The sequence below is a fragment of the Accipiter gentilis genome, unplaced genomic scaffold (assembly GCF_929443795.1).
Source record: "Accipiter gentilis unplaced genomic scaffold, bAccGen1.1, whole genome shotgun sequence".
Lineage (NCBI taxonomy): Eukaryota > Metazoa > Chordata > Aves > Accipitriformes > Accipitridae > Astur > Astur gentilis.
This window is the reverse complement of record NW_026060952.1, coordinates 1,721,299-1,735,458: the sequence shown is the minus strand read 5'-3', so window position 1 is coordinate 1,735,458 and position 14,160 is coordinate 1,721,299. Positions and strand designations below refer to the sequence as shown.

Genomic DNA, 14,160 nt, shown 5'->3' with positions numbered 1-14,160 from the left:
GCACGAGCAGCAGGCAGTAACCTAGCCAAAACGGAGCGGAGGAGGCCTGACAAGCGGTCCTGCTCAGTGCTGCAGAGGAAGGCAAAAACTCCTGGGGCCCAGTGCCAATCTGCGCCAGGGTAAAATTCCTTCTTGACCCCAGAGCTGGCAATCGGCTATTCCCTGAGCACGTGTGAGCAAGACCTGCCTCCTGGTCCCGCAGGCCGGTCAGGCCCCCCAGAGGATGCCCAAGCCCTGTTCTCCCTGAACCTGGAGCCATCTTGGGGCTTCCAAGAGTGGCCAAGTGCCCCCGGCCTGATTGACCTTGGGGGCAAGAATCCTTCCCACGCCTTTGGGCCACCAGCGGGTGCTCCAAAGCACTGGGAGCCCTGGCAACATCTCTGCATCCCACTTCTTACGGCTGCTGCCACTGGTTCCGCAGGGAGTGAGGACGGCGAGCTCTGCAGTGCTCCTCAAGAAGACATTCCCTTGGTCTTGCCACAGCTCTCCATGCAAACAAGCCTGATGGCCTCGGGCACCTCCAGGGCTTGGTGGTTCTTCATGTCTCTAGCAGCCTGGTCCAGCCTCTGGTCTTCCTCCCTCAGCACTGGGCAAGGAATTCCAGCGGCTCCTCACGGACTTCCTCTGGGATGTGTCTGGGCCGCCTGCCAGGCAGACTGGCAGTGGGACAGGGGAGGCTGCCCCTTTTATAGTGCCCTGGGGCATTGTGACTGCTGCGTTGCCGGGTGGTGGCACTGTGACACGGGGTGGGGTGTGAGGGGGCCTCCTGTGCGCAGCGCTGCCTGCCGCCCCTCGGCCCAGCATCCTTGGGAGGAAGGCCTTTGGGGTGCCGGCCCCGCGGGCTGTGTTGCGTTACTGAGTCCAGAATTTTGGCAGAAAATAAACTGCCTTGCATTCCAGCTTATCCTCAGATGTCAGAGGGGCTGGGGACGGCTAGGATTAATTTCTTTCTGAGCGATGTCCAATTCGACGCTCTAAGGGCGGTCGCGTTCAATATGCTGAGCTATCACAATGAGGGATGCCCTTAATAGCGCACTGTACTCTCGGCTTAGCTGCGTTCAATGCACGAGAATGACCAGACTTAGGGAGTTTGGTTGCACGAATGAACTATCACGACTAGATTAATGAGCAGCGCAGTTTATTAAAGCAACGGTACAGGTGCTTTTGGATTGCCTGTGATAAATAGACTGTCTGCAAAGCACGTGCAGGTGGCATTACAGTCGCTTATAAGCGCATGAAATGATGAAAGAAAAGAGCTCTGAAGAATTCTAAGTTAGAATTCTAATTCTAATTAGAATTCTAATTTTAATTCATTTCTGTTGTAGGCACCCGTTGCTTTGGCTCCAACCACCCCTGAGAGCGTGGCAGAGCCCCTGGTGCGCCCAGAAGAGCTGGCAAACCTGTCAGAGGAAAGACGGTAAAACGAGCTCGCTTTGGTTAAAATCAGAACCGACTCCAGTGGGTCGTGCCTTTCCCTACCTCATACCGCTGTGGGATGAAAAGGTTTGCAGGCTCTCCCCAGGACAAGGAGAAAAAGAAAAAACGAAAGAGAAAACAGGTCTGGGGAGAGAAGAGTGACAGACACGCAGAAAAGAGGAGGAGGAAGAGAGAAAACGTTTTTGGGGACGGACCGGTGAAAAGATGCAGGAAGGTCCAGCAGTTCAGGAAGCCCAGGTGTGTACCAGGCTCTGCTGCCCATCTTTCCCAACTCTCAGCGCTGCTGCAAGTCAGTCCGACCTGCTGGCAAGGGACGGTGCTGCGCGGGGCTTGGAAATAACTCCATGGCCGCTCCCCAGGGGCTCCCCATCGAGCCCTGCTGCGTGGCACAGGGGCCCTGTGCATCTGTGCATGCATGCAGGTCTCTAAGGGCATTTCCCGTGGGCATAAGGCGCCAGAGCCGTCCCCTGGTTGATGCCAGCCATAGCTCTCTCTTCTGGGCTATGAACAATTCCTCGTCAATGGTGTTCCCTAAAGAAAGGGGAAGCGAGTCATGCCTATTCCTGCCTTCATGGGTTTATCAGTGCTCCCTGACTCTGTCGTTGTAGGTGCCGTTTCCCTGTTACTGGCTGAAGCCCTGTGACTCCCAGGCCCGCCCCCCGCCGCAGTTGATGTTTGCAATAAAAGGATCTTTTCTCTCTTCTGAGTGTGTCTGCCATACGATATTCTGGAGTAGGTAGATGGGGTTTTGTGATGAGTCCTTGGGGAGGAGTCTGGGATCTTGCCTTGTCCCAGCATCCTTTCCCGCAGGCATCAGGGCTGAGTTCAGGTGCTTTAGGAGTGAAACCAAAGCACGGACTCACACAGGAGGGTGGAGGTTGGAAGGGACCTGTAGAGTTCCTCTGGTCCAACCCGCCTGCTCAAGCAGGCTCACCTAGAGCAGGTTGCCCGGGACAATGTGCCCTTGGGTTTTGAACATCACCAAGGTCAGAGACTCTGCAAACTCCCTGGGCCACCTGTGCCAGCGTTTGACCACCCGGACAGGAAAAAGTTGTTTTCTCATGTGCAGCTGGAGCATATCATGTGTTTTAATTTGTGCCTGTTGCCGCTGGTGCTCTCACTGGGCACTCTTGAGAAGAGCCTGGCTCCCTCATCTTCATTCCCTCCCAGCAGGGATAGATAGATGATAGATTGATAGATCGATAGATAGATAGATAGATAAGAAACCCCCCGGCTTTCTCTTCTCCCCACGGCAGTGTGCCAGCTTAAAAGCACCAGGGCAAAGTCGGCTTCCTTGAGGCTCCTTGTTTTGCAGGTGACCTGGAGATGTGGAGGTGCGTGAGGTTCCCCTGCCAAGAGAGGCAGAGGGCTGGAGGGCACAGCTGGACTCCTGCTCCTGCAACAGCAGGGACTCGCTGGCCAGAAGTGGCCCCAAGGACCCCGGCAAGGGGCTGTGCTCAGTGCTGCAGAGGAAGGGGAAACTCCCCCCGGGAGCTGTGCCAATCTGCCCCGGGGGAAAAAACTCCTTCCTGAGCCCAGCCCTGGTGCCCTGAGCAGGGTCCGGGGAGCTCCTGCGGGGGAGCGCGTTTGGGGTCGGCAGCCAGGGACCTTTTCCAGCCTGTTTGGTGCAAAGGCACGGGTGGGCGTGGGGCATCAGTCCCGGGAGAGCCGTGGCTGACTCCTCTTTCCCGGGAAGGGCAGGTCGCTCTCGCCGTGTCTCTGTCCTGCGCCCACCCGGGTTTCTTTGTCCTGCCAGCTGCTGCCCAGCGAGGAGGGTTCGGCTGAGCTCAGCGGGGATGTCCCAGGACCCGCCGAAGGAGAGCTCCTGCTTGGTCAGCATCCTGACCGCTAGCCCCGCTCTCGGGACGGCACGTCCCGTCCCACGCGTGAAGCGGTGCCTGGGCTTGCCCTGGGAGCGGCACGACTCGGGAGCGTTCTCCGGCTGCTGCGGCTCCCGTCCGTGCGATGGACGGAGGCGGCGGTTTCCCTGGCGGCTCTCCGCTGGTCTCGGCCCGCGGGCCGCGACCGCTCGGGCTCCGTTTGGGCAGCCCTGCCCCGCATGCTGGGGATGGAAAGCGGCGCGATCCTGCTGCAGCTGCAGCTGCCGCGGGGACAAAGCCACGGGGGAGTGAGCGAGCGAGCAGCCTCGTGGTACTTGGTCGCCAGCTGGGCTGAAACCACCACAGTCCTTTTTTGCTGACATCATCGCAACTGGGGAGAGAAAGGGCTGAGCTACCAGGGCCACTGCCAGCAGACTGTCATTAGGCACCAGAGTCAACGTTGACTCGAGAGGCCTGGGCAGAGCCCAGACCCCCCTGAAAGCAGCTGCAAGACCTGCCACGAGGTACAGGCCAACTCCTCTGATGCTTCGGGCTCACGCTGGAACCCCAAGCGCTCCAAGCCCCAAAATGCAGCTGCCTCTGCAGCGCAGCAGCAGCCAGTGCCGAGCAGCGTGGGGAGCTGGAGCAGAGAGGGGGGGCGCCCGGGCCGGGCTCGGCTCCGTTCGGCTCATCTCGTTTCTGTTCGGCTCCCTTCGGCTGGGCTCGACTCCCTTCGTCTGGGCTCGGCTCATCTCTTCGTCTGGGCTCGGCTCCTCTCGGCTGGGTTCGGCTCCTCTCGTTTGCGCTCGGCTGCCCTCGGCTCCGCTCCGGCCGCAGCCCCGGCCCGGCCCCGCCTGAGGCAAGGGCGGGCGGCGGGCGCGGCGGGGCCGGTGGCCGTGGCGGGGGCTCCTCCCCGTCCGTGGAGCGGTGGGCTGCCCGGCGGTCGCCAGCGCCGGGGCTGCCCGGGGGCCTCGCAGGCCGGCAGCGGGGCTGAGGCGGCGGCGGCGGCGGCGGCATCTCCCCTCGCGGCAGGCCGGGGCGCCGGGTCCCGGCCTTCCCCCCGCAGGCCCGGCCAGCCCCGGCCCCTCCCTGCCGCCCCCGGGGCTGCGGGGGCAGCAGGGGACTGCCTGCCGCTGGTGGCTGTCCGGCGGAGGCCGGCGGGCACCGCGGAGACGTGCGGCTGTGTGTGGAGAGAAAGGAGTTTCTGCCGGCTGTCCCCGCAGGGAAGGGACCCGCAGCCGCCGGGGGTCTCCCTCCCTCCCTCCCTCCCTCCCAGCCTGGCGTGGGTGGCGGGCTGCGACACAGTCCTGCCCGGGCGTTCTTGGCAGCCCCCGGGGCAAGAGGCCCTGGAGGGAGCTTCAGGGAGGTCGGCAGTGGCGTTTCCAGAGCAGTCGCGTCCCGTTGGCTCTGCTGCTTCCTTCCCTCGGCTGGGAGAACGGAGGACGTCCTCGACAGCAGGTACCTACCTACCTGTCGGTTGCCTGAAGCCAGGAGGTTCCTAGGTTCCTAGGAGACCCTCAATTCGGACGGGACTGGGGGGGCTGCTCTTTTCCTGCCCTCTTTCACTGACCGTGAAAGCGGTCGCTTCCGAGGGGCTACTGCGCTTGCACGGGAGTGTAATGGGAGTAATGGGAGCTGTAAAAAGCGCTCCTGTTCCAGTGCCGTGCGTGGGTTTCGTGCTTCAGTGGGAAAAGAGGCTGGTTTTACTGACGGTGTTTTGAAATGTTGTTTAAAGCGTTCAGCTGAGAAGCTCTCGAGCCTCTGTAGTGGTTTAACCCCAGCCGGCAGCTAAGCCCCGCACGGCCGCTCGCTCGCTGCCCCGCAGTGGGAGGAGGGAGAGGATCGGAAGGGTGAATCAACTCGCGGGTTGGGATAAAGCTGGTTTAACAAGTAAAAGCTGTGCACGCGAGCAAAGCCAAGTCAGGAATTCAGTCACTGCTTCCCATTGTCTGGCAGGTGTTTAGTTTGCAGGAAAGCAGGGTTCCATCACGCCTAACAGTTACTTGGGCATGTCCCCCCTTCCTCCTTCTTCCCCCAGTTATATTGCTGAGCGTGACATCCTGTGGTCTGGAATATCCCTTGGGTCAGTTGGGGTCACCTGTCCCAGTCCTGTGCCCCCCCCCCCAGCTTCTTGTGCACCCGCAGCCGACTCCCTGGTGGGGTGGGGTGAGGGGCAGAAAAGGCCTTGATGCTGTGTAAGCACTGCTTTCAGCACAAATCCAAAACGTAGCCCCGTGCAAGCTACTGTGGGGAAAATTAACTCTCTGCCAGTCAAAACCAGCACAGCCGTGGAGCTCTGTACGCAAAGTATGTCCTTCTTTCTTGGGCTGTCTGCTGGTAGCAATGTGCCTTTTGCTGGCCTGGCAATCTGGCGCTCAAGTGTGGATGTGGAAAGAGTCTTTGGAAACTCTCAGTGGCAGCAGTTGTTTGTTGTGCTCTTGGGATTTTTTCTTTCACGAGGTTCCCCTTGCGCTGCCACTCCTCTTTGCGACGTCTTTGTGACAAACCTGTCCTGTTGTTTGGAAAGAAGAGCGTGCCTCTGCTGCAGGCAGAGGGGCTGAGCAGGCCTTTTAGGATAACTGCTGCTCTCAGTTTCTAGAAGGCACTGTAGTGTCAAGCCTGAGAAAGGAGAGTGAAGGGAGAGTGTTTTAGTCTGTGGTACTGCTGGCATGCAAGGCAGAGAAAGGAAAGCGGCCTTTGGGTGTGCAGGGGACAATGAATAGGAAGGTTGTGGGAGGTAACAGTTGTGTGGTAAGGCTGCAATGGGAAGTTTGAGTTAGCAGCCAGCAAAGTAACTAAAGCACAGGGTGCTGAGCAGCCTGGTCAGCTGGGGAAGATGTAAAACAAGTGAGGAGGATGGTCCTTTAGAAGTGAAAAAGAGACTTTCCCTGAGGGTGTTGCCCTGGAGGAATCTGCTTGTGTCTGCTAGTCAGGCAGGCAGACAGAGATGATGGGCAAGTGCTTCTGTGAGTGGGCAAAACCTTGACCAGCTCAGTCGAGGAGCTCTGGAGCTTTTAGTTTGAGAGGGGACTGGGAATTGCTGGAGGCTGCGATCTGTAATAATTCCAGAAGTTTGAGGTGCTCTGAAAAAGGAGCTGGAGCTGCTTAGGTTTAAGGGTTGTATTTTTAAGCAGGTGCCTCTAGATTGGGTCCTGCTGAAGGAGTGTTCTGTAGGGCTCAAACTTGGTCTGAAACTTTATGAGTTGTTGTTGGTGTCTCAGCCTCTGATAAAAAATGAATAATGATAGTATTCATGAGTATTAATAAAAAAGCCGTGGCTCAGCATAATCTGGCTCCCTGTGTATGTTGTTGCAAGGCTGTGATCATCATCGGACAGCAGTTCAAGGTTGATGCCCTCAGAGGCTTTTGGAAAATGTTCTGAACTGTTGAGGTTAAGTCTCTTTTCAGGTGGTGGCACCCGTGCAGAAACTAGGACTGAGATCCTTTTGAGCCAGGAAAGTATCCCTGCATCAGAGGAACAGAACAGTGTCGTGGCATCCCGAAAGGGCTGTTTTCATGCCAGTGAGGTTGCAGCAGGGCTAAAATGCCATAGGCAATGACTCAAGCCTCTGCCTAGAGAGTGGTTTTATGAGTGTGAGTGAATTTGCTTTGGCAATGAGATGTGCACAGGCATTGCCAGGGCCTGGCTTTACTCTGGAAGTGACTGTTGTTAGCTGCTGCAGAATTGAAGAGACTGTGCTATGAACACCACGCCAATTAGGCTGTCTCCAGACCTGAAGCTGCATTAAATCTCGTGCCACACTAGTCTCCTTTTTCCTTTGGAGAAGTAGGCCGAGTCTTTGAAATTCTGCTGCATGACTTTATTTTGGGATGAATTGAAACGCAGTTGTTTCTTTAGCTTTGCTTATTAGCATTCTGCTGGAATAGCGTCAGATCTAGGAGGATTAACCTTCCTCCTTGTTTTGTTCTCTGTGTTGATTTTGGAGAGGAAGGTGTGTTGTCTGTCTTGTGGTGTCGTGTGGTGTTCAGAAGATGCTTGAAATGTTGCTCTTGTCTGTGACCAAGCTCTTTCCCTCAGCGTAATCCCTTTGGACAGTGCTGCCAGTAGTGTGCGTACGTTTCTGAGCAGCCTGCAGGTGTTTGATCTCCTGATGGTACCGAGAGCACTGCATTTGTTTGAGTTTGGCAGCCTGTCATCGCCCCTTGCTTTCTTCCATTCTTTCCACCCTCTTCAGCGTCCCTTCCTGAATCGTACTTTTGTGTCCCTGGTGATTCATGAAGGCTTCATGACCACAGCGTGAGTCTTGGGTGGGTGATATCTGTCCTTCTGCTGTGGCGCGCTGTGTAACTCCTTTCATTAACTTGTTCCATATTAAGCGAGGAGAGGGCCTTTCTGAAGAGGAAGGAGAGTTCTCATCTCTGACCGAGTTCTGGCTGGGGCCCCTGAATGTGGAGGATATGAGAATGGCTGCCTGCCAGACCATATACCAGAGAACACTTGCATGCCGTAATTCCTTACACTCCACCCTATTTCCTTATTTCCAAGTGACACTTGTGCGACATTTGTTTACTTCTGAATGGGTTCAGCTTTCCTTTGAGACTTTCTCTCCCTGTGCATTTTATTGTTGGCCGATACCTGGCAGTGAACAACTTTTGAGAAGCTGGCTTACAAAAGATGTAGTTAATAGTTGGGAAGCTGTGGAAGCCAGGGGACGTTCTTTTAATGACGCCATTACTTTGTGGCCAAGCTTGGTGACAGCTGATGAGTTCTGTTGTTGTCATCTTCTTCCTGAGACAGAAGAAAGCCCCTGCCGTTCCCGAGGAAATGAGACCAATATACTGCCTGCTTAAAAATGCTCCTGTTAGTTAAGTTGAAACAAATCTTCAGAGTACAGTAGTAGCATTGCAAATATTATTGAAGAAAATGTGCTGATCGTAACTGATACAGAAAATTATTGGTTAATTTCTTTTTCTTTTTCAATTTTGAAAATACTGAAAGGTATTCCTAGAAAAAGTTTCCCGTTTATAAAGCAGGAGTTTGTTGGGGCTGAATTACAGTTCCTTTGTAACTGAATTGGGTCAATATTCCGAAAAAGGGGAATATGTTTATTTTTGAAACAGGTCAATACTGCATGTGTTGTGCTGGCAAGGAGGAGGCTTCTTAAATGTAGAACTTGTTAAATTTAAAAGCACACCTCCACTCTCCATAGTATTGCTTCTATGTTAATTCAGGGTTAAGATATTCGTTCACTTCAGTTTCTGTGAATCTGTTAGGGCAGCGTGCTCTAAGGTGATGGGAGGGAGCAGGGGGAAGAAGGGGAGGAGGAAAAGCAAAATATCTGGAACCTGCTCTTCCATGACTCCTGCAAACTGTAATGTTATTTTTTTTTCCCAAGCCTGAAAACTGTACTTGGCGGTGGGATTGTGGCTATCTTGTTAATATTCTTCCTTCCTTTCTTGTTTTGGCCTCTCCAGGAAGCGACCACTATCTTTCTGTGTACCCTTTCTTTCCTACTTGTAAAAGAAAAGGTCCAATGACTTGTATCTGTTGGGCATTGCTTAATTTGACATTCCTGCCCAGTAGTGCGCAGATCTTTAGCTGGAGTACGACTCCTCTGAGCTTCGCAGTTTTACATTAGCTGAAGATCCTCCTCAGTTGTTGCCTTCACCAGAGAACTGATGTATGTAAAAAGAATGTTTTGCAGTGTTTTCAGATGGCCACCCCTGCGTTCCAAATCTGATTTAGCCAGAGAAAACGAACGTGCATATATAAAGTCCCAGGAAGCCCACGTAATGCGATTGCAAGGAAAGCTAGTGCGTTGTTTCAAAAGGTTAATAAAACGTAAAGCGCTCCTTACAGGCGCAGCAGCGTTGGCCCTCTAGTAGGGAAGACCGCAGTAGTTTTCTTGTAAGGTACATTAGGATTAAGTAGTTGCTGTAGTGTAAAGGGTTACGGAGAAGTTACTCTCCTGAGGCTGTTGTTGCAGAGAAAAGTAAGTTAGTGGAAGGAGAAGCCTTTTCAGTCCTAAGGTGCGTCAGTTTGTGAATCGGATCAGGCCCTTCGGCATCATCGCCTCCCGTGATTCCGAGTGCTCAGGAGTAATGAACACCCGCGTGTTTCCGCCTCCAAGGCATCCCCTTCCAGTCTCGGCAGACTGCGTTATCGCCACCCCTGGTCCTAGCAGGCAAGAACGAGATCATCCTCTTTCTCTGTCAGAAGCTGGTAGGTATGAGAGCAACTTATTCCTGTTGCTGCCAGGAAGAGAAAGTAGCCCAGAGCATCGTCAGACAGGAGGCACCCAAACAAAGGAAGCCTTGTTGTTGGTTTGCTTCGCTAAAGCGCAGCCAGTTTTGCCTGCGTGCTTGAGGAGGGTTTGATTCACGAGCTTGTATTTCTGGAACTGGGAAGTCCATCCACCTGCTCAGGCAGCACCGGGCCCTGCGGAGAACTGCAAGCTCAGAGGCCTGGCGTGATGAGTTGTCCTGCAGTCTGTGTGTCGGGCTCCTCGCTGTAGCATACCTCTTAGTTAATCGCCAGCTGTGGGAGTCCTTGAAGCCAAACTCAAACGAACAATTTCATCCCTTAAAGGAACTGACTGTGTCATCTAGGCAAATCTTGGGCTTCATCTCTGGTCCTCAGGATGCAAATGGAGTAAAAGTATTCATGTTACCTGTTTCTTCCTGAGATCAGAGGCACGTAAGGAGACTGCTGCCTGGCGTCACCCATTCTTGCAGGCATGAGCTCCTAGGTGTGCGAACTGCACCCCCAGGAAGGAACGTCTGTAACTGTGGCGTTTGTCATGTCAGTTATCTTTTGTCCTCCCATTTTGAACTGTGAAGTGAATGTAATGACGCTAGTCCTGTGAATCCTAGTCCTTTTCAGGTTTAAAAATAATTTTTAAAAGAATTACTTTTTAGTTAGGAAAGCTGATGAGGTTTTCTTCACAGGGTTGGGAGAGCCTGGCATGTTGTTTTTTGTGGAAAGATGTCAGGACTGAAGCCAGATGCAGTTAAGGAAACCCAATGCTATGAATGCAAGCAACTGATGGGAGAGTGTCACCTGGATGAGTGTTTCTTGTAATGTGTTACTAGCGTATGGTGTCTCCTCACATCTCATTTCTCCGCTGTGTAGTTCGATGTGTCACTTGTTCAGCTGCTGCTGCTCATTAAATATAAATCTCCATTGGCAGGAGCAGTTACAGGGTCGTGGATCTTGGACCAAGATCCTCAAAACCCCCTAGCTATGCGAGGTTTCCCTGCCGCACGTGCACTGCCTTTGTGTCCTGACGCTCTGTTTCTCCAGGAATGTCGGTATTTGCGTGGGGAGTTTCAAGGACCTGCCTGTGGACGCGACGGCCCCTACACGCCTGACGTGTTCTTCTGGTGCTGCATCCTCTTCTTCGCCACCTTTGCCCTGTCAGGCTTCTTGAAGAAGTTTAAAACCAGCCGCTACTTTCCAACCAGAGTAAGTAGAAGGAGGTGGCCAGCGTCCATCTCCACACTCGTTTCCCAAAGTGGCTTTCCTGGAGCACTAAGCAGTATTTGCCCTGCCTTGGTCAAGCTGGGAAATGTTGGCCTTGCAGGCCAAGCTCTCCAAGAGCTTGGATGTCCCGCACTCATTTCCATGAGTGCAAAATCATCATAGCGTTTCCCACATGCCTTGTGACCTGCCCCAGATTGAAGATTTTTGGGGTTTGATTTTTTTTATATGTTTTTTCTCCTCAGGTAGTAGGAAGTCAGGTTTCCCAAAGTTTTGGGGTTTGGGGTTTTCGGTTTATTTTTTTTCCCCCTACCTTCTGCGCATTATGTGCACGAGCGGAAAGTAGATTCGAATGAGGAGCTTCCTTTTGAGGACTAAAGGATGCCTCAGTGCCTTGTTGCCGTTGTAGCTGTGAGTGTAGCTGTAGTGGCAGACATGTGTTTTCTTATTTTTAATATTATTATTATTTTTAGGTTTTGACTTAAACCAACCCTTGTCGGCCTAGTTAAGCTTTTTTTATTGTCTGACCCCAGATCTCACAGGGACAAACACAGCAGCAGTATCTAAGCAAGGGATCAGGCTGCATGTGCTCAGAGGGGTGGTGGGATTTGGTTAAGCAGCCTTAATGTTGTGCATGTCTGCAACTCTTGCATCTCACGTTACGGCCCTGTTTGCCATGCCCCTCTCACCTCTGGTTTCTCGCCCCAGGTACGGTCCACAGTGAGCGACTTTGCTGTTTTCCTCACCATCGTCATCATGGTGCTCCTTGACTTTGTGGTTGGGATCCCATCGCCAAAGCTCCAGGTCCCCCATGCGTTCAAGGTAATGGGGTGTTTTGGCACGTGGGGGTGCCACAAGGTGATGCCGGGGCAGGGCAGGGCTGAGTCTGGAGGAGATGCTGGTGGTGTGACCATCTCCTCTTCCACCTCCAAGTGCCTTGCTTCCTCCTGGAAACGAGAAGATGGCCCCAAAACTAGATACCTACAGGGGAAGTATCTAGAGCTGCTTGCAAAGAGGAGACTGGCACTGCTGAAGCCCCCGGGAGAGGGGGACATGAAGCCAGGGCTGGGAGGTGCTCTGACGCAAGGAGGGAGGGGAAAATGAAAGCCAGTGGAGTGCCTGGGCTGGGAGACGATGCTGATGTGTGGGCTTTGTTGCAGCCTACCAGAGACGACCGCGGGTGGTTCATCAACCCCATAGGACCCAACCCTTGGTGGACGGTGTTGGCTGCGCTCGTCCCAGCTCTGCTCTGCACCATCTTGATATTCATGGACCAGCAGATCAGTGCCGTTATTGTGAACAGGAAGGAGCACAAGCTGAAGGTAAGGGCCTGCGAGAGATGACTCCAGCCCCTTCTGGGCTGCAGGTCTGGGGGGAAGCTCTTATTCCCGATGCTTTCTGAAGGCATTGGTTTGGGACAAGGTCAGGCTGTGTGGCAGGATGCTCTCCTGGATTAACGATGATGCAGGGAGCAAGTGACAGGGCAGTATAGATGAGCAACCTTTTGGGGGAGCAAATTAATCTTGGAGCAATAGAGAACTGCGTTTTTGTTTTAAAATGGCAGCAGCAGCAGGTGTGGGGAATGAATTGTTTTGATGCGCTGGCAGGGATAACTCAGAGTCACACTTTCCTCGCAAGTGGTAGAATTTTCTTTGTAACTGGAAAAAATGGTTTGGTGCTTTTGGGTTGTGGGTTGGTTTTTTTTTTTGGAGAAGTATGTATCGCACAAGCTCTGCGTATCCCTTGTGTCTGAACTCCTGCCAGATTTTCATGCCAGGTGCTTGTGCAAATCCTGCATACACCCTTCCTTGTTTCCATTTCTTGTTTTGAATTCTGAAGAAGTTGACTTGTGCTCGAGCAGGGTTTGAGTCTGACTTGCGACGTTATCCTTGCTCTTGTGCTATGGGATGCTCTGTTTCTTGTTTTCCTGCCTGCAGAAAGGATGCGGGTACCACCTGGACCTTTTTGTGGTGGCCGTGATGCTCGGGGTGTGCTCTGTGATGGGGCTGCCCTGGTTTGTGGCTGCGACCGTCCTGTCCATCACCCATGTGAATAGCCTCAAAGTAGAGTCTGACTGCTCAGCTCCAGGAGAACCACCCAAGTTTCTGGGGATACGAGAGCAGAGAGTCACTGGCTTGCTGATCTTTGTGCTCATGGGCTGCTCCGTCTTCCTCACTTCTGTGTTAAAGGTGAGAGGAAAATGCAAACCACCCAACAACCGCGAGATTGTTGGAGGTTACAGAAAAACAGTCCCTTCTCTGCAGGCCTGAGTAGTTAGTTGTGGAGCGGAGGAGAAGGAGGTGATCTCAACCCTTGGGGCTTGACCCACGGTGGGAATCAGCCTCAGTTAGGCTTTGCAGCCCTTCAGGCCCCTGTTTGGTGTGCTCGAGGTGAGCGAGCAACGCAACTGCTTGAATTTTTGGGTGTCTTTCAGGCCCGCCCATGTTTATGGGTTACAGTTGAGCATATTCAGACCAGCACATCTGCTGTCTTTCAAACAGGCAGCCCTTTAGTGGCTGCAATTTGCTCCCCAAATGCCCGGGAGCAGCCGTTCCCAGGAGCTAAACACACTGAGGTCACCCCGTGGGCTTCCTTGCACGTTCCTCCCACAAAGTAATCTCATCTCTAGGCTAGGAGGAGGCCTGTGGCCTTTGCCTGTTGCCCCAAGAATAGGCAGAAGTGTTTCTTCTACCGCCAGAGAATGCGGCATAGGGTAGTATGGGTGAAATCACCTATTTTCCTCCAACCTTTCTGGAAAATAGGATTATTCTGAGGAGAGGTAACTCCCAAGTTCAGCCTAAAGCAGAGCCTTAGCTCACTCGTGCGCACAAAATGGCAAAAAAATGGTTAAAATCTGACCCATCTCTAAGCCTGAATGGAAGCTGGAAAGCTTCAAGCAATTTTAGGCAGTGCCTGTGGAAGAGGGTGGTAATACGGAAAATGCAATACAGAAAAAGAAACGATTGCATTCTTTCTTTTTTTTTTCTACCCCCCCCCCAGTTTACACCAATGCCTGTGCTTTATGGCGTCTTTCTCTACATGGGTGTGTTGTCGCTCAGAGGAATTCAGGTACGGACTGTTTTACAGCGTGCAGCATGTCGGCTCCCTGGTATTTTGTCTCCGTAGCAGCAGGGAAAAAAGCAGTGGCATGGGAAAAACTTCTCGCAGAGCAAGCAATGAAACTCTTTTGTCTAAGAAAAAGATTGCTGGAGGCACAGGAGGTAGATAGGGCTGGGAGGACCAGGCAAGTTCAGCGCTCTCTGTTGCAGGGTTTAGGGCAGGTCAGTGTTTGGTTACGTGAAAAGCGGGGGAATTCAGTGCAAAGGGAAGGCAGTTTCTACCACTGGTGGAAATCCTCGCTGGGGGGATTCAGTGGGCCGAGAAATGCTAATAATGGAATGGCATGGAATAGTTGCCGTTTGGTGGGCAGCTCTCAGGGGCAAGCCGGTTGCTAGATGGAGC

General features: G+C 53.2%; 1 protein-coding gene and 1 long non-coding RNA gene across 2 annotated transcripts; both read left to right on the top strand.

Moving 5' to 3' along the window:
• The first annotated feature begins 1,391 nt into the window (after window positions 1-1,391).
• LOC126037152 (uncharacterized) lies at window positions 1,392-2,125 on the top strand. Its single transcript, XR_007505531.1, has 3 exons — window positions 1,392-1,417; window positions 1,504-1,674; window positions 2,046-2,125. It is a non-coding gene; the product is annotated as an uncharacterized LOC126037152 (long non-coding RNA).
• Window positions 2,126-2,393: 268 nt separating this feature from the next.
• On the top strand, window positions 2,394-13,761 carry LOC126037136 (electroneutral sodium bicarbonate exchanger 1-like; the record flags this gene model as incomplete). Its single annotated transcript, XM_049797385.1, has 7 exons — window positions 2,394-2,463; window positions 4,558-4,715; window positions 10,522-10,683; window positions 11,407-11,520; window positions 11,859-12,020; window positions 12,636-12,887; window positions 13,699-13,761. Coding segments are annotated over exons 1-7 (981 nt in total), but the record flags the coding sequence as incomplete, so codon positions are not given.
• Between the last annotated feature and the right edge of the window lie 399 nt (window positions 13,762-14,160).